The 27,746-nt window shown below is 44.5% G+C and overlaps 1 protein-coding gene across 3 annotated transcripts in view; it reads right to left on the bottom strand.

Moving 5' to 3' along the window:
- INPP5A (inositol polyphosphate-5-phosphatase A) overlaps nt 1-27,746 on the bottom strand; it is a 262,018-nt gene that overhangs the window by 191,779 nt on the left and 42,493 nt on the right. For all 3 annotated transcript variants that reach the window (XM_040606001.1, XM_040606000.1, XM_040606002.1), the window contains exon 2: nt 5,726-5,767. In XM_040606001.1, coding sequence (XP_040461935.1) covers nt 5,726-5,767 — 42 coding nt within the window. The remainder of the gene's footprint in view (nt 1-5,725; nt 5,768-27,746) is intronic.

Raw genomic sequence — 27,746 nt, 5'->3', positions numbered from 1 at the left:
GTGTGTAACTCACCCAGCCAACACAGCTCCTCCTCAGCGCTTCAACTACGCCACGGGACACCTGGCACGTGCAGGCAGCTTCCTGGGCACGGGCTTACAGTCCTTGCGCTCCACTTCATACAGACAGATCTGTGTCACGCACCGCTATACAGCCATCTACGGCAGCAGCACCGCATGCAGGAAAGTAGGTGTCTGTAACCTCTACAACTACTGGTGGGTATTTAATAATTTCCATAACCTGAATGGCCTCCTTGCACAAAGGAGACAGACTGTAACAATGAACAAAGAAATGAAGCAGTAATTTCATCTGCTATTGGAAGTCCCAGCCTAGCCCCCACCCCCAAATCAAAGCATGTTTTAGAATAGCAAGCAAGCATAACTGCTTGCCATCCCTTCCAACTCCAAGCTTAACAACTAAAATGACTACTCTGATGGCAGCCATTTCATTGAGTGCTCCTTCTTCACTTCTCAAGGTAAAAAGCAAAGCATTGGTGTACCTTCTCCACTCCAGAGATAAGGCAGAGCTGCAGAAAATCACCATGTGGCCTTCGTCAGCCTCATTAACAACTTCTCATTCCATTAACAATTTCTCATTCCAAAAAAGGGCAGGGCTCTCCAGCACACAGGAGGTCCTTGAATTTTCAAGGCTTTGCTGTCCTAAATTAAGCCCCCAAGGAGGTGCCAGCTCCAGGTTCAGCTTCCCATGGTCCCACCAGCCCCTGGCAGCAGCAGAATGGGCACATCTGCCCGTCTGCACCTTTTCAGACCCCAGACCACATGCCCAGGTGGGTTCCGAAAGGGACAGCAGGAGCAGGGGTGGTGCAGGGACAGAGACAGCTGAGAAGGGCTGGGAACTGGCACAGGATGGAACCCCCCTGACCAGCAGCTAAGTATGTTGCCTTTCAAAACACTACAGATCAAGGACAGATATTTCATGTTTAAAAATTAAGAAAACGGTTCAATGACGCTAAGTCAAGAGACAATAAGATGCAAATTTGATGATAACCATAGAAGAAAAAAAAAAATCTGCTGGGCCAATTCTCAAATTGCCATATTTCAAGACAGCAAGTTCCTGAAGCTCAGCTCTTGGAAAGGAATCAAACAAACTTCTGAAGAGCAGTACTTTTCTGGTCTCACAGAGGAAAGCTAAGAACACACATTTGAGGAATGCCGAAGCCAGAGCACACAAATCACAAATTCAGATACTCTGTGCTCCTTCTGAAGACTCTCAGTACCTGACAATCAGAAAAACCTACACCTTCAAACAATCAGCTTGGCCTACACCAAAACAGAGGCAGGAGGCTCAGGGAAGGTAACCCTCTCCTTTACGTTGCCATCAGAGGACCACACGTACTCCTCACGCACTGCCTCTGGGCAGGGACTGAGCGCCAGGAAGAGGAGGAACACAGGAAGAGAGCTGACATTTGTTTCTTTTTGCTTTGCCTTGCTTTATAGATACTTTAAAATATGCTAGCTTTAAAGTTAACATTGTAATCCACAGAAGAGAAGCCACATGGTACTCAATTCTTAGGTGAATACTTTTGAAGATACTGTGTTTTAATTAGATGATGTGCTTTGATCAGTTTGTTAGGCATTCACAAACAGGTAGATGGATTTTTCAGAAGCCTTTTCTTGTTCCTAAAGCATCTTACTACTAGAACACCACCAGAGATACCAACTTCCGTTTTCTACTACTACTTTTTTGCAAAAGCTGTCTGGCTTTAAGCCTTCTTGTTTATCTACACATGAGATTACAATACCTAGGGCTTATATCATAAGGAAAAGTGTTAAAAAGCCCCAGAATGAATGCCATGTATTCACCCATCAGATCAAATAGAAAAAGCAGAGTGGTGAGGAGGAAAAGCCTCACTATAGATATAGTGATGGGAAACAAGCAAGTTTCTGAGATCCAGGCCACTTTTCCTCCTTGGAGCCTGTTGCCAGCAGCGCTGACTATCCCAGTGCTACATGACAGGCATGGGAAAGGTTCCACCACCACCACCTCCTCTGGAAAGCACACCAAAAGCTAATACCTATAAATATCTGGAATTGAGTACAGTTGTACTCCTTCATTTTCCTTTAACTCTTCCTTGGGGGAAAAGCAGTAAATAATAGTGAGCTGGTAGAATGCCACCCAGTATTTGATAGCTATATCAGTTTTAAACTGCCAAGTCAGTTGTCAGCCAAAATGCAGGCTCCACTTGTATTACAAGACCAGAGAGACCGATGAATCCAAGGGCAACAGATCAGACAACGCAACATCTCTCAGCTGTATCAACCGTGTTTTCAACAAAAGCAATTAATGCTGCTTTACACCCTGCTTCATTGCATTTAAACTGTCTTTAAAAACATCCCGGAAGTTTATTTAAAATACATTTTTCCTGGTTGTATTTCTTTGGCAAAGTGTTTGATTTAATTGCATTAGATCTTCATATTTTTCATGTTAATAATGTAAGCTATTTGTAGATCAATGGAAAAACTTTAAAAACTTTAGTATGTGACATTTGAATGTTATTTTATTCCTCCATATGCTACTACCACATTCTCAGAAATGCATACAGTATATACATAAGTCACTTTCATTTACCCATCCCAGCAATTAAAATCCCTTCTTTTAATTTATTGGAACTTAAAAACAAGCCCCCAGAATGCTCCTTCACTGATACCTTCTTTGATATAAATTCAAAGACATCTTTCCATTATGGGCTTGATTTCTAGCAACACTGTAGAAGCATGTAATTGCACTTCCTTTTTTGTGGAGATTATTTTCACTGCTTACAAAAGGACTTCATCCTCAGAAGTTATGCAATCTGTATTGACACAACTACGTATGCAAATTGAATTCCTCAGAAGAATGGAAAAAAAAATTGTGGTCTGCGGTTTATCTGGGTTTCGAGTTTACGAAGAAATATTAAGAGTCATTTTCCAGTACTTCTGATAACTTCAATTTGCAGATGTTTTCAACATGTGCAGAGTTAAAAAAAAAAATAAAAAATTCTGAAGCTGTATAGTTGCTAGGTTGCTACACAGCCTAACACCAGGATGGTGCTGTGCTACTTACGGTACAAGCATATTAGTTTCTTCCCTAAGGAGTTTTTTATAAAGCTTTATTCTACTTCCTACTGCATTTGTGAACATGGTGAAAACAGCCATCCTGCTATGTGTCCCGGAGAGAGGAAGAAGTGTTCAAGGCTTCTGAATGGCACTGCTTCCTCAAATCCTGCTAAGGACTCCATCTCTTACGAGCAATGAGACAAACTGATAACCTTTTCTTCCCCCCCTTTCTGTCTTTTCTTTTTTATACAGCTTCCTCAGACTGGAGGGCAGAGGCATGGAGAGGGAGGGTAGAGCAGCAAAACCACTGCAGCTGAGGGTTCAGGTCTGCTTCAGCTACACTTCCACTAGTCCAGACCCTGCACTTGACAGGCCACGTGGGGGTGTTAATGAATCATTTTCTTCCTCTTTTGAACTTTGTATACACAGTGTTCACCAGACCAAAGACGGACCATGTCCAGCTACATGTTAGTGATTCCTACTCTAAGATACGAGCAGCTCAATCTTTTCCCCTTCTCTTCCTGTTTTCCAGAAACTACTCAGAAGCATTTCCGTAGTGCTCACCCTGCTTTAATAAGCAAGTGAACATGCAAGGAGTCTCTTTGATAAAGATGCATAAATAAGTAATGTGATGCTGAAAAATATGCAGCAATCTAAAAAAAAAATAATAAATTATTTGTATTTTCTTTAAAGGAAGTGTCTTTCCCAAAGATGCGGAGGTTTAAATCAGAATTAGCTAAGAAAGCCTGCACAGTTTGAGCATCACGTACATATAGCAGTAATCAATCAAGATAGAAGAAGAAAAAAACCCAGTTGAATCTTTTGTGAAGCTGACAGGTAGTGAAGAATATAAGACTGGTTATTGTATCTCAGACTTTTGCAAATCCATTAATCTTGTCAGAATAAGTGAGCTGTGGTATTTTACAATGTTGACATAAAGGTTGCACCAGAAACCTGAGCATATAAATAATTACAGGATGTTTTTGGCTACAAAAAAGCAAAAGATAAATACTGCTGATCAGTTTTTCCCTATATAGTTTCACTTTAAAACCTGAACTGCAAAGTGTTGTTACTTTAACCATTTCTGTATAGAAATACAAAACTGAATAAAGGAATTTTGCGGCCTTTCAGTACTTAAAGGGGGCTTAAGAAATACAGGGACAGATTTTTCAGTAGGGCCTGCTGCGACAGGACCCGGGGTAATGGTTTTAAACTAAAAGCGGGTACATTTAGACTAGATATAAGGAAGAAAAGTTTGTTACAATGAGTGTGGTGAAAGACCGGCACAGGTTGCCCAGAGAGGTGGTAGATGCCCCATCCCCAGAACTGTTCAAGGTCAGGCTGGACGGAGCTCTGAGCAACCTAATGTAATAAAAAATACCAAAACCAGTGTGGCCAGCAGGGCGAGGAAGGTGATTCTCCCTGTCCCATCAGCTCTCATGAGACCCCACCTGCAGCGCGGCATCCAGCTCTGGGGCCCCCAACATAAGGAGGACATGGACCTGCTGGAACAAGTCCAGAGGAGGCTACAAAGATGATCGGGGGTGGAGCACCTCTCCTGTGGAGAGAGGCTGAGAGAGTTGGGGTTGTGCAGCCTGGGAAGAAGGCTCTGGGGAGACCTTAGAGCAGCTCCCAGCACCTACAGGGGCCGGCGAGAAGCTGGAGAGGGGCTTTGTACGTGGGCACGTGGTGACAGGCCAAGGGGGAATGGCCTTAAGCTGGGAGAGGGGAGATGTAGATGAGCTGTGAGGCAGAAATTGTTCCCCGTGAGGGCGGCGAGGCGCTGGCCCGGGCTGCCCAGAGCAGCTGTGGGTGCCCCATCCCTGGCAGTGCTCAAGGCCAGGCTGGATGGGGCTGGGGGCAGCCTGGGCTGGGGGGAGGGGGCCCTGCACACGGCACGGGGTGGGACTGGGTGGGCTTCGAGGTCCCTTCCAGCCCAAACCATTCTATAATTCCATGAATCTCAGAATTGATCAATTCTGGCAGATATGACACATGCTGTCAGAGTAAAATGGCGCTCACACTACTTCCTAGGGATGACACCTGTGTGTTCCACCAGTGCATATTTCCTATTGCATATTTACATGTTTCTGCATGAACTCAGCAAGTTAAACAAGTCTCTACTACAACACCACAATGTGTAAGAGTGGCTTTCATGCTTTAAAGAACATCCACACCCCATGTTTACAATACATTTTATAATATGGGTTCAGTTTCAAAGTTTTCATGTTGCCTAAACAAGAAAATTTTCAAGACAGCACAGACAGCACGACTGATCTATTGCAAACCAACATCAGAACTTGTTAGATTTCAATATAAATGTAAACTGGACTTGTTTTTTAAAAACAGATTTGTTTTTTAAAAGATTGACTGAAATATATTTCTTACTTAGGAGACTTAAGATCATTTCATGCCGAATTAAAATAATTTTTATAAAATGTCAAACCTTTCTTTAGGCAGACAATTTTCAATGAGAACAAATTGCATTTATACACTGAATTTTTATAAAAATTACTTAGAAATCCAGTGAGAGACATACCTTATTGAACTGGTTTTGACTATAAAATAGTTAGTGACTTCAGCTTCACAAAGCAAAAGACCTTGACATTATTAATCAAGCCAATAAGCAAGTGTGCATAGAACTCCATGAGGAAAGTAAGTTTTACCTTACCTGATAAAATTCCCGAAGCCAATTCTTCTGTAAATTTTCTGGCTGAAAAACAAAATACAAAAATTAATTAGAGTAACATATTTTTACAATAATTTCCCAATACTTATTGCTTTCCTCAGTGCATTCAAGTGGGAAGTTTTTTCCACTACTACAGAAAAAAGTACAGTCATGAGGAACACCTCCACAAGCAGCAACAGACAGACCTGTCCTTTTTGTTTCTGTCTCTTCTACAGATTTTCACTCAAGTACATTTTGTATATGACTTCACAACCATTCGTATGCATTCCAGGTTATCAAACAATTAAATCAACAGACTGGACATGTATGGAAATATGTGCTTTTAGAATTACACATTCATTGGCAGGATAGCAGAAACTTTACATGAACTGCTGATAGCCAGCTCTCACAACCTGAGCTTCAAGTTATATGGATTTACTTTAACGAACTGGCTCAGACGGACGACTGTGCTTTTGTGGGACGTTCAAGCACGTTAGAGCTCCCATCAAGGAGAAACTGGGAGAAGCATTTCAAGATCGCTACAGAAGTCATGAAAACTGAAGCAGCAAAAATACGGTAAGTACGAAGTTCTGCCTTTTCAGAAACATAGCCCACCCCAGATATGACTGTGGAGGGAAATGACCGATTTTCACACATTAAATGTACAGCTACTAGAGAAACACTTGTTGAATTTTATCTTCAACAACAACACTTCTGGTAATTTTTGCATCATAGTGCGGAATAAAAACCCAAATCAGACTTTCTCTCACAGCAACAGAAGGAACGTACAGTATCTGCGGGAGGCAGCAGAACATACTGAATTGAAAACCAGAGAGATGGCTCAACATCCTCCCTTCAGCGACAGTTATGAAACCAGCTGCCCGGAGGCACATATACAGTCATGAAATTTCTGTTCTGCTCTACTTTCCCCATCACGCTTGTTCTCAAATAGCTAGATACAACTTACTAATTTATATTGACTGCTTGTTGCATGAAGATTTGCCCATGGTGGCTATAAAGATTTGTAAGTAGTCAAAAAAAAATATTTTTTTTCTGCAAGTCTATGAAAGTCAGCCCATTCTGTAAGCCTGTAAAGTCCAGAAACCTACCAAAGTTTTTTGAAAGCTGAGGAAAAAAGCACCATGTTTGTCCCTTGCTACCCATCACGTCCCTTTTGTTGATCATGCCTCCTTGACAATTCTGGAATTCAGACAGTATTGGTCAAGAAGGTTAAACTTTCACTCCTTAGGAGCAACTATTTTTTCTAGCAATGAGCTTTCCCAGTATGTCTTATGAAAGTTACAGCTCTTGGTGCACGGGAGCAGCTGATGGGGGGGCACAGGGCTGGGTGCAAGCAGGCACTCGAACGTGCCTGAGCAGCAGCCCCTCGTTCTGCGCCCGAAGCCAACTGGGATGAATCTTGGCCTGAGCTCAGGGATGTCTTAAATTAACAAACACACAGAACAAAACATCCATGTCTCCCACCCATGCCCTTCCCTTCGGCCAAACAGCAAAACTCAAAGTGAGAATAAGGAAGCTGCAGACACAAATAAAAACTGAAGGCATCCAGGCAAGCAATAAAATAGTCCCTCTAAAAATGCCATTTGTTAACTGCTTATTGAGCAACTTAACTCTTTTTCTACTCATTCGCAACTTAATGAGACAACCTACTGAGAAACAGTAAGTAAGGATTGTTGCTTTCATAAAAGCAGCAACAAGAAAACAAGCAAACCAGAAGCTGCTGTGATTTCAAGCTGACTTCTAGCCTGAAGTTACAAAGATAACACAGGATTTTCTGAGTTTTGTAATTAATTTTTTTAAATCCCTCTACAAAACAGACGTGAACTAGGAACATGTTTTCTATATGATTTGTGTATGATCTAAACCAAATGGTCAGATTCAGACTATCAAGAAAGCAAGATCTCAGGGATTATGAAATTTCTAATTAAAATTTTCTGGTAGCTATGAAAACTAGCTAAGCCAGTCCTGCATTAGGCCGCAAGCAGACTTCAGCAGCACAGCGTATTTATTTTCAAAACAGAAAGTGTGGCCTTACTTAGTAGGTAATAGGCAATTTTACGTTAAAAAGCAAACAATCCCCATGCACTCCTCACTTTTTTTTTTTTTTTTTTTTTTTTTTTTAATGCCAGTTGCAAGATGTCCTGGGGACCTCTCACGTTTTAAGAATAATTCAAAATTAACAGAAGTCAGTCATTTTTGTAAAATCACTAAAGAAAACCAAACCCCACTTTGCCCTGTATTTACAGACCAGAGCTAAATGATGGGTGACACAATATCCCAAAGAATGGAAAACACGAATTGGAAGCAAAGGCACTGCAGAGTGCGGGACTCCACTGAGAGCCTTACCTAGTTTCAGACATAGTCTAAGTTAAGTACAACCATAAGCTTTTTATTTACCATGTTTTGAGGTTTTCGGTTAAAACGGAGCGTAAAACCTGTAAGTAAGATGGACCAGGTATTCATGTTAATTTACATTAGCTATGGTTTTTTAAGGGAGAGGAAATTGCTACCAATCAGGAATATTTAAAGCAAGTTATTCACCCTTGAGGAATCGCAGGGGAGAAAATAAAGCACAACCTTACTTCTGTTTCTAAATACTACTCCAAGTGGCAGAAGTCTCCCCATTTGCTACATGACTAAATGAAAAACACTGGAAGATTAAACACGAGAACAACCCAGTACATCAGAGGGAAGCTGACAAGATGGGCCCTCCAGCAGCTCCACACCTACCTCCCCCGTGTGCCAGGTGAGATTGTTTTTGAGAAAACAGATCAAATACTGAAAAGTGTGTCAAACTAAATCCCGAACAGCAACAGTAACCCCTCACACGCACAACACATAGAAGCTCCTCACAGTGCACAGTGACCCAAGGCTCACCCAGTTCTACCGTTACCCAATTCTTCTACAACTCCCATCTCCCCCTCTCCAATGCAGCACCCAAAAGGCAATGCCTGTTACAAGAAGAAATAATGAATTTGCTCCCAAGAAGGGATGAGGGGTTAACTGGATTTTGTTTCCTGTACTCCTAGTCCTTCTGATGCCCTGGGATGTTGCTTTTAGCAAGTGTCAAGGGCGCACAACGGTAAGACACCATCAAAATACCATCTAACATGGACTCACATTGAAACAGCAGAAAGAGGCAGAATAGGAGTGCAAAACCCAGTGGCCCAAGCTCTTAGCAGCAACTGTCACCACAGGTCTTGGAGATATACTGGGGATCACTGAACCTTTCTGTATCCAGTGGCCCCACAAGCTGAGTCACAGCAGAAAGCCAACAACATGCTTGTTTTGCCTCCCCTACCCAAGCGGGGACGAGATGGGTGATACTATTTACTTAACTTCACTACAGCTTTGAGCTCCTTGGATGACCGATATTATAAATGGAGATCATCACTGTATCGATCCATTCCTCCCACTGGAGGAGAAAAATACATATAGAAAACTCAGAGCTCCCAAGAAGATTCAAACCTACGTGAAACAAATCTGCAGCATCCACATTGTGAAGGTAGACCAGGAGCATGTTTTGAACATAAGCAGGAGTCAGACACACGCAATTATTAAAATAAAAGCTGCTAATAGCACTCCTGTTGCCACATTTGGCTATTATGGTATATACTAACTCAAGTATTTGGGAAAAAGCAGCAGCCGCCAGCAAACATTCCTGTTGAGTGCTTTGCAATTTGATTTTTGTTTGTTTGTTTTTTAAAAAAGACTGTATTTTCGCCTTATTTTTAACCCCAGCAGTCACTACCTGGAAGCCAATAGCAGGTGTCATCTATGGTGCTGCTGTACACTGTCACCAGGTGCATCGAGAATTCCAGCTCAGGAAGAAAGGACAGCATCCCACCAATGGCCTGGACAACCCACACCTGACCCCTTACGAATGAAATTCAGCACAGCTCCATACCCTGCCAATACAACCCCTCCTGACACTCACTGTATTTTACATTTGCTGGCACAGGCCAGTGTCCAAATAGAAAAAAGAATTCAGGTCACTAAGTGAAGGTACATCTAATTCTACAACTTCGCTTGCCTGTGCAGCCCTTTAATTAACCACAAGAGAACAAAGTCTGGGGGCAGGGGAAGGCATTTACAGGAATAATTCCAGAACCAAGCCAGGTACAATGAGATGAAGCAAGCAAAAAGCTGTAGGACCTTCCCAATTTCCTCCTCCTCTTCTCCTCATTCGAGCAGCACAACAAAAAATAACTGCAACTGTACAGCCAGGAGCGTGTACAACTGGGGGTGAAGGATGCTGGGGAGACACGTAATGCCGGGGGCTGGCTGCGGGGGGTCAAGCCCTGTCCCCACCAGGACCGGGAAGCGCTACCCACCATCCTGCCCCAGAGACCAGGCACCAAACCTGGGTCTGCCCCTTTTAAACAATCCTGTGAAGAGCTGTTAATTGCACCATTGCAGGTAAGCAGCGAGGTGTCGATTGATCATCACAGTTCACAACTGAGACTTTCTGAAACTAGTGACAGCAGGTGGCAAGAGCCCAATGGAATAATACTAATAGGTGTGGAATCCAGCTTTCTCACCTGCAGATTAATTCCTTCCGGGATCCTACAGAACACAGGAAGGTTTGAAGTGGTGACAAACACAAATCAGAGCAGGAGAAACAGCTTGGCAAGATGCCAGTCAAGTCCCTTGGCAGGTAATTTTGGGAGATGAGGTGCTAAAGAGGTCGCCAGGGCTGCCAACAAGGACACCTCTGCGCAGGGCCAGGGGTTTCAGTAACCCCACCCCCCATGGTTGCTGTGACTCATCCTCCCACCGCCTGCAGCTTGGGCTGACCATCACCTCGCTGGCTCCACGGGACCCGACTGCTCCCTCTCCCCTCAGCCAGGAGAAGGACCCTGCCACGCTCCCGACTGCCATGCCTTCCGACTACTACAGCCCCTCCTACAGCACAACTACATCCTGGCTTTCCATTTTTACCACTTTGTGGTAAAATTCTGTGACCTAGCCCTCTGCTTCAAACTCCTCACTGGTTACCTCCATATAAGTGAAATAATTTTATGTTCTGAAGGACTGGAGATAACAATCAAGCAGAAAGACAATTTATCTTCCTCTTATTTTTCTGTCTAAAAATAGGCACATTATATTTCATGTCTTCCAGAGTTAGTCTTTGGCCTTCTTCCCGTCCTTTCTCCCCACACTCTGTCCTTCATTAAATTATCTCATGCTTTTTGTAATGTAACAGAAATTAATCTTTTCCTTGTCCTCTTCAGTGCTAAATCCTTTCATACCCATTCACCAATGAACCGATTTCTTCCCATTTACTAATCCAAATGCTTCTTTATCAGCCTCCTTGTTTCTGGCTTCCCCTCTCTCCAGTCCTGCATCAGCTGTGTCTGCTCTGGGTCCTCCTCCCCAGCCCACACAGCAGGCTCAGCTCACATGCTCGGCGATCCAAAGAACAACGGGCTCGAGTAACGCCAGGAAAGACAAAACAGAGATGCAAGAAAAAAAGGTTTGAGCATCCTTTCAGCAGGAGTCTCTCTCCTGAGCACCAAGTGCTGCTCTCCTGCAACACACTCCCTTGTTCTTGCAGCTCAGGCTCTACCCTGCATGCATCCTTGTGCTTGGAGAGCACCCAGCCTTTTGAGCATGGCTTTATTAGAAGTATTGGCCTGCTTTAAATGCAATGCTCATGGGCTGGGCAGATGTGTGCAGGCTACCTTCTCAAACACAGAGAAAAGCTTGGGAAGTTTGCCGTTCTTTGGGCTGTGCTGTTGTACTTGAGCTCAGCAAATATCCCAGAGCCTTGGGGAGCATGGCTCCGGTTTCATCCTGCCACTCTAACAGCACGCATTTTGACTCAGCAGAGCCACAAATAGAAACGCTACCCCCTGGAACAAGCACAACTTTTTGTTAGGCTGCAGAACCACGTGGGATCCATGTTAAAATAACAGGACATGTGTACCACAGACCACTGCTCCCTTCAATTAAAAGCTGTTTTGACCTTCTCCTGGAATTCCAAATCCCACTAAAACTGTCTCTTTTCATGCCAAGTTGCCATGTGAAGTCTATTTATGTCACACTGGTTGCTGTATTGGTCAGGCTTATAAGAAAAAGTAGTAAGCTTGTGGACACGTGGATACCACATGAGTTGGCAATATCCTGAAAACAAGCAGCTTTTCAAGCTGAAAATACAAGTAGTCTCTCTTCCCCCCAGTGTTTCCATTTCCTATTAAATTACACCCAACAGCCAAAAGAAAGCGTCAAGCCTGTTGCAAAAATATATTCAGACAGTGAAGAAGTCTTTTCGCAAAAAGGAAAAAAGAGAAAATATATTTAGACAGGGTAGGAAGTCTTTCATTCAACAGGGAAAAAAAGAAAGAGAACTAAATGAAGCCAAATTAACAGCCTGGAAAATTTCTTTTCAGTTTCATTCAGAGGGAAATGGAAGAAAGGAGATGAATTATAGAAAGCAGGTTCTATTTTGCGAAGTTTTATTTTTAGGGAAGAATACACTCATCTTTTAAGCTAAAAGAAAAAATTCTCGACTCACTCTGTGAAAACCCACTGAGCTCCAAAATGAATGCAGAGAACTGGCTGGTTGGACTTTGTACCTCCTGTTCAAGGCTGTATGCAACCAACCAAAATTTTGAAATGCCCACCTTAAGCAGCCCTAACAGCCCCACACGGGGTATGGGATTCCTTGAAACCCTGAGCTTCAACAGTTTCTTGGCATTACACAGCAACACACTGGCCCTACTGAAGTCATTCACTCAAAGGATGCAGCCCCAGGCAGCACCCTGAGCCTTTTTAACTTCTCCCTTCAATCTACATTTAGAGAAGAAAAAAAAAAAAAAAAAAAATTAAACACCAGCCGTTTTTTCCCGGCCTTTGCTATATTCTGTTTTCTACTTAATGAAAACCAAAACCTTTAATCAAGGTCCGTTTCACCAGATTTACCAGGCTCACTCAAAAACTGGTTTCAGGTCCATCAACATGACTGTTACAGCTATTTCACTAGCTTTGTTTAGATTAAGAATTTAGATATTTGATCTCCTATAGTATCTTTAAAAGTTTACTGGCAACTTCTTGAGATTTATGTTCAAAGACCTATTGGATTTAAGTCTTTTCTTACCTTCAGACAGACTTAAAAGTACTCCCATCACTATGCTCTAAATATCAAACTACACAACAATGCTCAAGAAAACCCACATCAATGAGTACTACTATTGTGGCATTTTGTACCAACTTCATATTCACGGCTGACAAACAAAACGATAATAACCTGCATGTCAAGTTCACCTTATTAGTTTACCACATTTCAAAGTCAATGTAGACAAGCCAACCAGGATCAAACAAGAAAACAAGAACTACTTGTGAGTCTAAGGGAAAGTGCAGATTCTTCAAAATCTGAAATTTCACTTGAACACTATGTTATTATTACATACATTTGTGCAAACAGCTTCCAAATGCAAATGCAGTGTCACTTACTTGAATGTTTCTGAAAGCTCATAGCTGTCCCCAAAGCAGCTGAAAAAGAAGAGCGCCCCATCCTGCTTCTGTTATACCCCACAGTGACATCACCAAGTTCAAGAAACAGACGCATGGGAGAAGTAATGTAAGCAGAACAATTAACACAGTTGGGGGGAAAGAAATGGAGTTTTGGACACACAAGTATTTCATTGTATATTTAAGGCAGTTTTACGCCTGGGCTGACAAAAGCAGTGGCTTGTTGGATGCTGAATCAAGAGAAACGAAGGAACAAAAGCAGAGGGTAGTGCTCAGGGTAAAACATTGCACCAGGGGATAGGAAGCAGAAGGGACCGTTGCTCACCCTTCCAATTATATGGGATGCTGGATTGCCCCTGCCAGGGCTGTAAGAGATGGACATGGTGCAGACGGCAACCACCGAGAAGCAAAGACAGTCTGTGCCTGGAGGAGAAGGGCTGAAAGTCTCTGCAGGCAAAGCCCTCTTCCCATCACGGGGGAGCGTGGCAGAATTCAAGGACAGTGGTATGTTACTAAGACAGACTAACGGACAGGCTGTCATGGACTGATGCCACGTGGGACAGAGCCATGGTGGCACTGGACTCACTGCAGTGCTGGACTGGTATTTAAGGACCGAGGTCCCTGGCACAGTGGCCTCTCAAAGGGCACTGGAAACAACCATCTTGGTCTCTCCTGTCTAACCTAAGCTGCACTGCAGATAGCTGAGTATCTACCAAAAATGAATAAACCCCTATTTTGTTTACCTTCTTCTCTGTTGATCTCCTTTCCTGTGAGCAAGTTTAAATCAAGACACAATACATAGTGGGAATACAAAAAGAATCTGAAGCAGTTATGGCTTCCTGTGGAGTAATGTAGAAAACATGCTGCTTGCAGCCTCTGCAAGGAGAAGGCTGCAGAAAACACAGGCAAAGCAACTCCCTGGAGAACCCGAGACAGATAACTGGACCATGGTCCAGAGCTGTGTGCTCGCTAGCACACATATCCAGCAGGAAGAGTAGGAAAACCAAAAGCCTGGGCTTCCTGTCATAAAACATCACAAGCTGAAAGAAAAATACTAAGCATCTACTACCTGTTTCGAAGGCTTTGTGCTTCCAAACAATTGAAGCTGTCTACAAACTAACACGTACACACAAGAAATCAGCATTTCTTGAAACAGTGGAAAGCATGTGTACCTAGACTGTAAGAGACACCCAGAGACAGCCCTTCCCAGCCAAGGATGGTGCAGTCAAAACCCAGCAGCACTCTCTTCAATGCAGGAAATACACCCTAAAACAGTTAACAGCAAATGACAACCTGTTAAAGAGTAAATGAACTATTCTGGCCACATCTTAGGGAGACATCAGGAATGATGTAATTGAACTGAAAGTGATGAAGCAATGACGATGAGCCTACCTCTTCAAAGGAGCTGGAAGTAAAGACACACATGTTACAATTGATACCAAGACCAGAATTAGTCTCACCTCTAACAACACAAGGCAGCAAAGAAGAAAGAGTCACCTGCCTTTAATTTCTAAAACGTAATGGTAGCGCATGCTATCAGAAACTCCAATCTGGACAAGATCTTTCAAAACCTTGAAACCAACCTAACTTATTATGAGAAGACCCTAAAAAACCAAACAAATGAAAAATCAAACAGATCCTCACAAAAGCAAGGCTAAGCATGGACACCTCACAAGCAGCAGCTGAAAAAAGTTCAAGTTCTTCAGCAGCTTCAGCTGATGATGCCAATGCCGTAACAGTGCATACGAAGGCAGAAGACAAACTAACACCAGACTTTAGCAACTGTGTCTTGCACTGCTGAAACCAACTGTGCTCTTCACAAATACTTTTGACAAACTTCTGGCTTCTGAATGGCCCAGACACAGACATGACCTTACAGGTACAAAGACACAGTTTGACAGTGAGACATGCAGGAAGCAGAGTGGTAAGAAACACTCTCTGGAGAACGGTGTATGGCACATGAATAAGCATCCTTACACCTATCAAAGTGCAGCAATACAGCTGTGTGAATAGCAAGCAGGAGACCACGAAGAGATGCTAACACCCTATTACAGGAAGCAGCAGAGGACCAGTATTGGATTTCAGGGGAAGTTTTGGGGGACTCTTCTGTGGAGAATGGGTTAATATGTCCACAAGCAAAGTAACTGGACCCTGGGAATAAGCCTGGAGATTTTGAAGGGCTGACAGTCCTGTTCACAGTACTGCACAGGGCAGAAAAGCAGGGCTCAGCCTCACCATGAACACTCACACTGAGGAGGGCGTCAGGGTGACTGCCTTTCTGCACAGTGTCAGGGCAAGCACCCAGCCCAGAACATCAGGAACGACGTGGTGCACGCAGCTGGCCAAGGTGGCAGCTGCCAACTCATCGACCCAAGCACAGAAACCATGGCCTGCCAACAACTGATAGATGCAGCCGGTTGTTGGAGCAATCCAGCCAGACAGCCCAATAACCAGTGACTCCAAGCGTGGCTCTTGGAGACAGGTACCAGACTCTGGCATTTGCAATGAATTAATTCTGGGCAAAGTCTAACTGCCTGAGTGTACAACTGCAGAGAATGCAAGAGCGTGGCACTGCCCACAGCTGTGAGTGTCTGCACCATCTGCAACCGGTGGGCATGTGCACAACGGCTGAACAGAAATCCGCAGCAGCCATAGGGTCTGTACTGTGCCTAACCCCTAACAGCCGGAGATGCCTGCCAGTGCATTGCTGCCATGCAGGACCTCAGGCCAGGGGCACCGCAGAGCATAGCATGAGATGAGGCTAAACATAGAAAGAAGAGGTGAGGATGGATCTTTACAGGAGAGGGCACAATGCTGTGATGTGGAAACTAGTCATCTGTGGTATCATAACAGTGTCATGGAAATAGGTGAAAGTCATTGGACAGGTACAGGATAGATCATGAGCACTCAGACATAGTCTCTTCTGGTGTAACCAGGACTCCAGGGCTGGAGCAGAATGCTTGCTCTGATACCAAAGAGCCCTCAGAGCAGCCATTAAGTAGGACAGAGACACAGCCTGACAACACAAGCACAGTCACTAAACACCACACAGCACATACAGAAAGCAAACCTGATTCCAGACACAAGGAGAAGATTCAAATGAAAAAATGAATTAAACCAAACGGTTTTTATTAAAGAAAAACATCTGTTAGCAAAAGTGCCCCAAATTTAGTTTATTTTGGGGGTTGGGATGTACAAAGCATGGCAGCCAGCACCCTCGCACTTTAAGGGAGGAGGAGGAACTGACCAAGTTACTGCACTTTGGTCACCTGCCCATCCTGACCTGACATGACTAAAGCCTGTTAAAAAACTTCTGTAACTTCCAAAAGCACATCTTTTCACCCTGCTGCACGCAGATCTCTGTGTGGCTAGCACAAAACACCAGGCCACTTGTCATTTCAGTCCACCCCCTGCCCAGCCCAGAGGGCTGCTTGGTCCTTGCCAGAGCTGGGGCGAGGTACACATGGGCAGGGGCTGGTCAAAGCTGTCCCCAGCCCTGTGCTCAGCAGGCGCAGATGCTGGGAGAGGGTGACATGACAGTGCTAGGAGGGTGAACAGCAGCTCCTTCACCAGGAGGGTGAACTGGCAGGGCACAACAGTGACGAGGGAAGAAAATGAACATGCTGCATATTGAACAGGGAATTTTCTTTCCTGCCCCAAAGAGCAGCTCTGTCCCAGGTTCTCAACGTGGATATTAAGGAGCCCCTCCTAAACTCCATGGGCATAAGAGAACAAAAAGTCCAGCCAAGAATACCATTAAATAAAAAAGGGAAAGGAGGAAAAAACCCCTACAACCCAAACAATTAAAACCATTCACTCCAGCGGAAAAAGAAATTAAGTTTCCATGACAAACTTTAAATTGGTCACCTAATTCAGTATGAACAATACTTGCATTTAAAAAAGGATGATTCAAGTTCTGTGACTAAAAGCAATTTATCATTCATATGAACAATTACATCTCTGGAAAAAGCTTATGAATCACAGACAATACACAATATTGTAACACACAATTTGTAACTCCCAAGTACAAAGATGAAGACTGCACTAGAAGTGTATCACAGCAATACATCTTTAGAACAAATGCAGCAGCAGGTCAGCATGACACCAGAACAGCGCTTCTGCAAGGTCTGCTCCTTGATCAACCTGTAGCTAACCATCAGTGCCACCCACACTCTTAAAAGTTAGGAGAAACCTATGATTTGTGTATGCTATTGTTGGAAGAAGGGCTCGCCGGAGTCAAGAAGACGCTCAATATGAATTATGCATCTTGCTCAACTTTATTAGTTTCTAACACTACTTATATAGAACCGATACACATGCATATTCGTAAAGCAGAAATAATTGGTTAGTAGTCTCTAAACGCGTGCAGTTCTCACACCCCTAATTATCATGACTAAAATAAGCATTCTATCCATGTAGCTAATTGTGTTGCTGTGCTTCAGCCTCGTAGTTTGTTACTCCCTATTTTCCAATACCGCTCCCTATCTTTCTTGGCCCTGCACCTGCTTTCCCAGCAGCTGTAGCTTGTTACAGCCACGGCCTGTTGGCACAACATAATTACTTGGTCTCAGGATTCAAGAATAGCTCAAGGCTACCTTTCTTGTTAACTTCAGCACAGCAACTTCAGTACAATTCTGATTGCAGGCCTATTCTGATACCAGGCCTGGATTGTGCAGATCTTCAGAGATTCTAAGGCCACGCTTCTGCAGCTATTCTACATGCTATTACTTAGCAAGACTCCAGTTCAGCAACTCATTTCAAACACATTTATGCCAATCTCTGCTGAAAGCAGAACTGCTGAACAGCCTGAGATGAAACATGGGTTCAAGAGCTTTGCAGAGAATTGGGCCAGATGCTAAAACAGGGAACGATGGCAGGTTGTGCAAGTATGTTTTTCACCAGCATAGCTGCAGTGACACTGAGTACCTCTATCCAAGTAGCTGGCATCTGGAAAGAAATTACAGCAACGCGATGGGCTGCCTTATCCATTGCTGAAAGCCAACTGCTTGCCTTTGGGAGGCATCAGTGGCAGGGAGGCTTTGATGCAGCTGGCCACTGGCCACAGATGCCATGTGGCTGCTGCCTGCCCGGGGCTGGACCCCCCAGGCACAGCTGACACTGAGCAGAACAGGACACCCTGCTCATTCCCACAGGCACTGCCTGGTCTGGAAAAAACACTTCACATGCATAAGTGCTTAAAGCTTTCGTCGTCAGTGCTGAACTTCCTCCGCATGCAGCGCTGCAGGATTTACAGAGCTAATACTTTCTTACAGGCTTTCACAGTCAATTAAATGCTGTGCCTGCCAAACGCCTGGAAAACACATTCCCAGTCACTGAGAAGAGTGTAAGTGGAAATACATAGCCACACTCACCAAAACACGCCTCTGGCCCCTCATTTTTCATATATCCCTTGACTGACACAGACTGTTAACTAGCCAAGCACACAGCTGTAATAATTGATATCACTATTTTTTATGAAAAGTTGCTTGGTAATCCATAAACCAACACTACTGACAGAAGCACCCTCTTTCCTCAGCCTATATAATTTATATCAAATAATGTCTTAAATGGGCAATGGTGATATAAGAGTCACTCTAATCATGGGGTGTAAAAAGAAGGGGAAAAAAAACCCACCAAAGGAAAAGCAAACATTTCCTCTTTTCCTTCATAATACCATACCATTCATACATATGTATGAATGAAAACCTAGTAAAGCAGCAGACTTAGGAAAGGTGCATAAGCGCATGCACACACATACATACGTGTGTTTATTTACCTATACACATATATTCCAAACAAAGTGTTCGTATGTCACAAGTCTATTTTACTTTCTTAGTTAATCCAGTGTCAGAGAACAAAAGAAAAATACTTCTCTTAACACTAATGAAGCTCAGCTTTCAATTACAGAACACCACACTATGATTAATTCAAGATACATTTTCTTTTGTAACTATTTTTAGTAAAGTAACAGGTAATTTTCTTAAGGATTACATTACACTGAGACAGTGCAACAAGGCTTTCAGACTTCCAGAATTGTTTGTGCAGAAAATAATACAGTATCTGATGGCAACAACACCAGGTTTACACAGGTCTAACACACATCCAGATATACCCTTAAAAGGAGTGAAGTTAAACCACTTTAAAACAACGTGTTTTCTGAAGGTATGTAGCACACGGACAATATGTATTCTCTGCCATACCTGCAAATATGTGTGCACAACACCCACAGCAGTGCCACGACTCTGCGCGCAAGCTGTCTCTGAGCACACACTGCAACAGGAGAGACCAGACCCACAACTCTCAGGGCTAACCTCTGTCCACATCCCACCTTGTAAGATAAACCCGGCCAGATGCAAGCACAGTATGGTAACTACAGTGAATAATGATTTACAAGTAACTGCAAAGACTGGAAGTAAAGAAGCCATGAGTCTTAACTATCCTGACCCTCGCACACTCCCAGCGTGTTTCAAATTTAACTTCTATTACTGACATCTTATTGAAAGATTAAAGGCTCCTGGATATTTGAATAACCAGCATGTTAAGAGTATTAACAACAAGAGTTAATCCAACACTCGGTATTTACAACACCACACAAACTATAATTGTTAGCAAATAGCAGGGATTAACCACAATAATACACTCAAGTTTTCAATTACTTTGCATCCTGATTTTGGAATGGCATGGGAAAAACAGACATTATGCTGAAAAAGAGTGTAAATGAAATTAATCTGTTCTTGCACTTGCATAGATAAAATAGAGCTCTGGCAATATTCACAATCACAACCACCACCGTGGTCTGTCTTGTGTATTTGTGAACTTTCTTTCTTTGTTTGCTTTAAATTAGATCTTTAAAAACTCCCTCTGGCTTGAACATGGAGATAATTATTCCTTACCTACAGCGACTGGTTGTTTGGTTTTTTTAAGTGCATAATAGTGTGAAAACATTTGGGTTTAGGCTCCAGTTTCAAAAGTGAAATCTAAAACATACTCAAGTACCCCTCTTCCCAAATCTCCCAAGAAAAACTCCCCATAAATTGCTAAGCCAATGGACTTTGAAAAATGACATAAACAGAAAATTCCATCACATCCATCAACAACAAAACCAGACTGTATTTGTTAATCTCTGGGGTTTTAGGGTCTTTTTCTGCAAAATCGTGCTCAACACACTTCACAGCACAACCCACAGGGGAGCAACGCTGTCCTGACTTGTGTCATGGCAGGAGGTGGGCACTGACCCACCACATGAAGTAAGCAGCACAATCAAGTAGGGAGCAGTTAACAGGCCATCACCATGTGGACCCCGGATCTGCTCATTGCAAGTAACCTCTATGAACCTCTGGGGAGCTCAGCAAGCAGAGATCTACCTAGCAAGCAAGGTAAGCAAGAGAACTTATACCTGAACTAGATGAAAGAAAAAGAAAATCCCTGACAAGAGCCTGAAAAGAATTTGGCTCTCTGAGCCACATCAAAGTGAGATCTGCCGAGAGCTGTATACCTACCCCACAGCTGTTTGCACACCATTTGAGTTTTCCTACGTCCAAGTCATGACAGGGACATAGTTAAAAATCCAGGAAATATTAAGTTGCAGAGCCCCTACAAGGCAACAAAGACACAACAGTGAAAGCTGCTACTAAAGCCAATGATCAAGACAGTTCTTCCTGCAGCCTAGATTTTATGGAGTCTTGAAAATATCTTACATATTTTATTAATCCTGTTTCTGTGACAGCAGTAGACCTTCACATATGTACCGTGCTGGTATCTTGAAGCAGCACATGCCATAGACTCCCAGTGCCTTCTACACAAGAAATAAATGCACTGCAGAGAGCATCACAGGTTAGCCATTACGGTATGTACATACTGCATGTGCCCAACTATACCTATGGCTTTGTGACACCTGCTGAGCCCAACAGCTCAGGGATTAACTGCAGAGTAGGAGGCTGGCAAAAAAATACTGTCTTAATACGGTAGAATGCATTCAACGGGCAAAAAAATTTAATGTGATAGTATGTAAATGCTCGCTTTTGTACAAGACAGGAACTTTCATGAACTAAAGATCAAGAGCTAAAGTTCATGAGCTATATGCACTTGTGTACAGCAGCATGTATCAACTGCTTCAAGCAATAAATGCTCTTTCCTCAAGAAGATATCCATATTTACATGCTAAACACCTTTTGATTGGGCACTGCTCTGCCAAGGATGAAAGTCCAAAGCTTTCCCAGAATCATTGCAGAATCAGTTCCAGGACTAACACACCAGCAATGCGCGAGCTGTCAGTGAGGTGGCTCCAACACACCCTATTAAATCAGAAGAGAGATCTTTCATGCCAAAATACCATAGACCTAAGAATGGCTGTCAACTTGCTGCCAAGCGAAGCACAGGGGATGCCAAAATGCAGTTCATCACACTAATGAAGTAGTATTTAGTGATCTAACCTAAGTATTTGATAGCAGAGGAGACCATGTTAAAGTTGTTTACATTCTATTTCAGAAATAAAGTGCCAAGGGACACATTTAGAAATTGATTTCAATTTGATCTAGGAGAGTGGGTTTTCAGTAATTTTTTTTCTTTCCTCTTTACTGCTGTATTTGTCCCTGGTGAGACCAAGGACCTCCATGCAGCATGGAGCCCCGACCTCTTCAGGCAAGTACCTGCTTCAGGCAAGTACCTCCCTGCAGCAACTGCACCACAACCCCCGCTTTAAGAGTTCGCTGATGCAACAGGAGGCGAGGGGCTAATGTCCTTTACACTGTGCCTGGGCCACTGTTCGCAGAGGGAGAACGATTCTCTGCCAAATTCTGTCCTGGCAGGAAATTCAGACCAGACTGCTCTGCGTACCTAACAAATGGCTGAACATGCAAGTGATCCGTGACCAGGGCGTCAACTCCAGAGAGCCGCAGGTACCAAAAATTCGGTGTGGTCTCATTCACTGCTTAGCTTAGGTGAAAGGACCTGAGGAGTCTTCTACTTACAGGTGAAACTGGAGCAACCTCTTCTATCGCTGTCTGTCAAGAACTGACAAGAAACAATTTAAAGAAACAAAGTGCTAAAAGGAAAACAATTTTGCTCAGTTTATTGATGCAATTTCTAAGAAGCCAGAGCAGCAGAACTTATATATGCAGTTGAAAAATAACATCCTTGCTATTGTATTAAGTTTCCATTAAAGATCATTGGATGTCTTGCAAATAGGTGATCTCATAAAGATATAAATTGTCAGAGACATATGTATGGCCCTTTGTGAAATGTTCCATCCAGTCAGTTTTAGCTTAAGCAGAAGCAAACTCTCAAACAAAATGCATAAATACTTTCCTGTCACATTTAAAAGAGATGTACATTTAAGTCTGGCATTGATATTTATTTGGAAACCTAAGTATCACGCAATATTGAAATGGTGATTTTAGATGCCTAGAATTTTGATTTCTCCAGTTCTTTATTTTAGTACATTAATCTCAGGGACTGTGTTTGGGCCCAATTACAGAGAAGAGTCTCCTGCTATATAGATCCATTAACAGCATTAAGGTCCCAGGGCTTCTACACATAAAACCTGGATGTACAGTCAGTTTTTCTGGTTTCAGTCAGGCTACACCTTTGAACACCACACCAGGGCTCACTCCTCATGCCACAAGTGGAAAAACAAACAAATCCCCCCATTCCCCCCAAACTCCAAGCTCAGTATGTTTTGAAAGTGAAGGTTTTACTGTTCCCCCATCTCACTCCTCAGAGAGGAAAAAAATGCACTATTAGTACAAAATAGAGTTTTAGCAGCTTTCATGGAAGAAAATAAAGAGCACACACGAGGTAAAACCAAAAACATATTCTAGTTTCTGATTTGTGTAATGCTCTGATATTGCAGTAACTTCATAAGAATTAACAAAAAGGCAGTGCTTATAGCAATTTTGGAATTTACGTAAATGCCTCATCGAAATGAGCACAAACGGGGCAGTAGTTCAGAGGTCATGTAAAAGGACATCTGCACACTGCTGCATGAGAACAGGGCAGGCAGTAACCTGAGGGAACACACCTCATACCAACGTCCAGATGTAATGGTAAAGGCCAACTACGAAAGAAAGAAATTTCAGCTCCAAAAATCATATAGATAATTGGGTATTCACAGATAATTTTCCCATTCAAGCACTCCTCCTGTTGTTGGGGAGAAGCAGAAGTGAAATTTTCTGCCTGTCACAGCAGTAACCCTTTTTCCCCGCTTCCTCTCTGACTCTCAGCCACCCCAGCTGTGGAGCCACAGACGGGCCACCAGCTGTCTGATGGAGAGACGAGGACCCCAGCCCTGCTGCCAGCCCTGCCTGCCCCAGCAGGCTGCCACCGTGTCCCCTCTGTGCCCACTGGGCTACGGTCACCTTCGCACCACGCCAGGGTGTGCCCGAGGCCCGCGGTGCCCGACCTCACCTCACCCCTTCCTGGCACTGGGTCCTGCATGAGGGAGGACTAAGGGCAATGCAAACGCAGCGGCTAACTGGCTGATTAATGCCTGCTACAGCCGGCGGGGCTGGCAGGAGCTCAGGGGTCCCCGTACACCCTGCTCCCAGCAGGTCCCCACTGCGGGTGCTCAGGGACATGTCCGGGGGCTGGAGCATCGCCAAGGATGGAGACCCCACAGCCACCCTGCTCCACCCCCCCCCCGCAGTGCATGGGCTTTTCCTCAGGTGCAGAGGGAACCTCGCATGCCCCGTTTGCTGCCTGAGAAGGGATTAGGGAATCCTGATCAGAAAACAAACAAAAAAACCCAAACAAGCCATCCTTCAGAAAGGAAAACTTTCACTTGCTTTGAGTAAGAGAAGGACAACCCACGGTGCTCTCAGCCAGACAGCTATGAAGAAACACTTCTGTCGGTCTCCATGCAACGTTAATGTAAGCACCATCAGGAATTCTATCTTCATAAGGATTTTAAGAAGTCATAAAAAATTAGGCTAAAGGAAAGAAAATGAAAAAGCTGACTATCTCACACACGAAGTCACACTACTTGGTCCTTATCCGATTCATAGCGCTTCAGGAGGTGCTGAGGAGCAGGCCAACGAGGCAGGTCAAGCAACCCCTCACCCTTCCTGCCAGGCACCAAGGGGAAAATCACCTTCTCCAGCACAGGCCCAGCACTACTTTGGGGACTGCCCCCCGCAAAAGGATCACCCCACCAACTGCTCTGCAGATACAGAGCATTGCGTAATTCAGGCCTGCTTGTCCAGGAACGTTTGTGGCTCAGGAACTCGTGAGAACTGAAACAAAACAAGTATCCTTAACACAATTTGGTAGAGCTCAGTTGAAATACCACAGTTGTACACTTTTCTTCTGTTTTTAAAGACATCATTTCAATTTACTGAAACAGGACAAAACACTAATCAGGAAAGCAGGAACATTCTGTACAGAAACGCATCATTGGAATATTCCATTTTTTAAACATGCTCCCCAAATCAGGCAGTGATGCAAGAAGAGCAGCTGGAAATGCCGCTGATGTTGCAACAGTCCTTCAAACAAGCGTGAGCAGTGATGAACACACAGATCATCTTGGGGACACAGGGAAGGGGTTGAGCTGCCTGCTTAGCACTACTGCACAGCACGTCCCCTGGGACACGCTGCAGGAACACCACACTGTGCATCCCACCAGGGCTTTGATCACAAAGTGAAAAGTTCACATACATTTTTTTATTCCAGAACCTTTAAAGGAGCTGCAGGAATTCCATAAACCCCAGCTAAAATCAGATGTGATTGGTGCAGCACCTGCTCCATTGTCCTAGCATGCAGAACAGCCTGGCCGTAAGGAGATGTACAACGAAGCACCTTAAGCCCATGCTCACACGTGCTTTGGCCTTTGTAACGGGCAGCAGAGCTGCCCAAGAGGCATGTGCTCACTGCGACCCCCACAAGAGAGGTTACTTGTTGAGGAGAAAAGCAAAAGAAGGTTTTCACCTTCTGTGTCAAGACATGTGACCATCACCATGCGCCAGCCACAGCCTCCGTTTGTAGCTTTACCCTTCACTGAAAAGCCCGACCTCCGACCTCCTACAGCCCACGCACACCAGCCTGACATCCCCAGCACACTCCTCCAGTTTCCCAGCTCCTCCTGGCACCCCAAGTGGGGTGGGACGGGGCATGCCGCAGCTGGTTTGGGACCCAGCGGATGTCAGCAGCCCCAGGCAGACCAGAGCCTGGCCAGGCAGGCTTGGCAGGCAGCTGCCAAGCTCACACTACCACTGCTCCCACCGTGCTGGAGGAAGGAGCATGGCTTTGATCCACCTACAAAACCACCAACTTCACTGCTTACCTCTGGTTTTACAGGATCTCGGTCTTGCCACAAGAAGTGGCTGAAATTGGCCAAAAGATTCACACATCTTTGGGAGGAAAAGCAGGTGGGCAGCACGCTGCGGTGGGCTGAGAGGGCAGGAGACAGCCTGTCCTTCCCCGGCCACCCCATGCTCCAGAGGGCAAGGACCTCCAGCCAGGCCGCTGCCAGGAGTGCCCCTCTGCCTTGCTGCCTGCAAAGGAGGCAAGCAGCCCACCACCCCTCCTGCCTGCCCTTGGCACCCTCCCAAAGCTGCCAGGCCAAGGGTGCCCTGTGGGCATCACTGCCCCGGCCCACATCCTGCACCCGGCCGCCCGGGGCCCAGCCCAGCCATCCCACATGCTGGGGTGGCTCCAGCCATGCCCAACCACGGGAGCACGCACAGCTACGGCAGGGACTGAAATCCCATGCAACGCTTTCCGAGCTCCTACACTGTAAACAAGTGACCCGTACACCTAAAGGGAGCCCCTCTCCTGGCACAGACATGGCATGCGCCCAAATGGCACTCCTGAAGCTGCATGGCAGCGACCATGGGCTCCTCACTCCTTGCCACAGCCACACGGCTCCTGTCCCCTTTGCCCACACCAGGACAGGCTTGGCCTTTCAGTGGCTGTATCCTGAAAGACAGACTATTTTTAGAGCCATTAATAAGGGAAAGGAAAACAGATCACATTCACCAGGGAACACATCTGCTGCTCTCAGAGCTTGTTCTAGCCGCCACTGTCATTCTGTACTGAAAAAGCTCATTTTTCCTCCTCAGAAGAGGGGCTCTACTGCATCTCCCCTGTGCTACATGGCACAAAGCTGGATTAGGATGACTACATGCATGGCACATGCTGAAGCTGCTACCCTCAGCATGTGCACCACACACCAGTAAGTTACTGCAAAATCACGCAGCAAAATCACCTTGTCCAGTTTTGGACAAGTGTACTCTGAAACGGTCCTGTTCCCTACCTTCCACAAGAAGGCCTAATTCAAGCTACAGCAAACACGCTGAGAAGTACAAAGGAGGTGGTTACGAGGTGGGGGGGGGGGGGGGTCTTTTATGTTGGTGCAAATTGTCTGGGTTTTTCATTTAGCCTTCCTCACCATTATCACCATTAAGTTCAAAGTAGAAGCCAACTCTCACGTGGGTGAGTTTCCACAGGAAATCCTGCCCTTCGTTCACTCTTATCCCTAAAGAGAACTGTTTCCTTTTGCTTGAAAAGCAACCGCCTTGAGTCGTATGCCACAGTGAATACTTTTTTAACACTAAATATAGATTCTCAAGGAAGGAAACATCAGGCAGACAACAAAAGCGAGGAACGTTAGCATGCAGCATGCATTGTGTCAGATGGTACAGGCTCTCTGAAAACGCGCTTATGAGGAACACATGCTCTGTTAACACAAAAAAACCTGCAGACTAATGAACAGCAGAGATAAGAACTTTTCTCTTGAGTTTGATAAAAATCAAGCATTGCTTAAAATAAATGCTACCCCCCCCCCAAGCGAAGACATGCACAGACCATAAATACACCTTATCACCACCCCAGCCCTACATAATAGTCTAACTGATCCTCTCACGATAATGGATATATAAATTTGTTACATTTTTTTTAAACACACAAACTTAACCTACCGCTGTAAGCTTGCACCTCTTTTTCGTCCCACACACAGCACAAGACATCAGCACAAAATAACTGGTGCCCCCGTCTCTGCAAATCTCCCCAGCCTGACAGTTCCTCAGCCAAACACATTTGCAGCTTTGCTTGTGAAAGCGAAACCTTGTTCATTACAAGCCATGCACAACCTAAGCAGCTTGCCTGACCAACTCCACAGGTGAACCCACAACATGGATGGTGCCATCTAATTCCAGTTCCATCTTCAAATGATCATACTGTCCCAGACCACAAAGGACAAACGAGCAGAAGTAGAAGCTAAGCTGGAAGCTGCTGCATCCATTTGGTTACTTCCCCTCAAACACCTGGCTGAGAAAGGAGGCTGTCCTGGAGCTCGCCGATGTACCGGCTCTCATGGTCCAAGTGAGGCGCTGGCTCCCACTTCAGACACCATCATCACCACTGCCTTCCCCAAACTGCCCTTTCCCTAGTTGCAGAGATGTCCCCTCTCGCACAAACTCCTCCAAGCCCACCCCCCGCAGAGACACCCTCCGAGCTCCTTGGTCTCCGGTTACATATTCTGAGACACCTCAACAACGAATGTAGAACTGCATTTATTGTGTAAAAATAAATGTCTACC

This window comes from Falco naumanni, chromosome 9 (genome assembly GCF_017639655.2).
Source record: "Falco naumanni isolate bFalNau1 chromosome 9, bFalNau1.pat, whole genome shotgun sequence".
NCBI lineage: Eukaryota > Metazoa > Chordata > Aves > Falconiformes > Falconidae > Falco > Falco naumanni.
The sequence above is the reverse complement of the archived record's forward strand: the minus strand, read 5'-3'. Positions and strand labels throughout refer to the sequence as shown.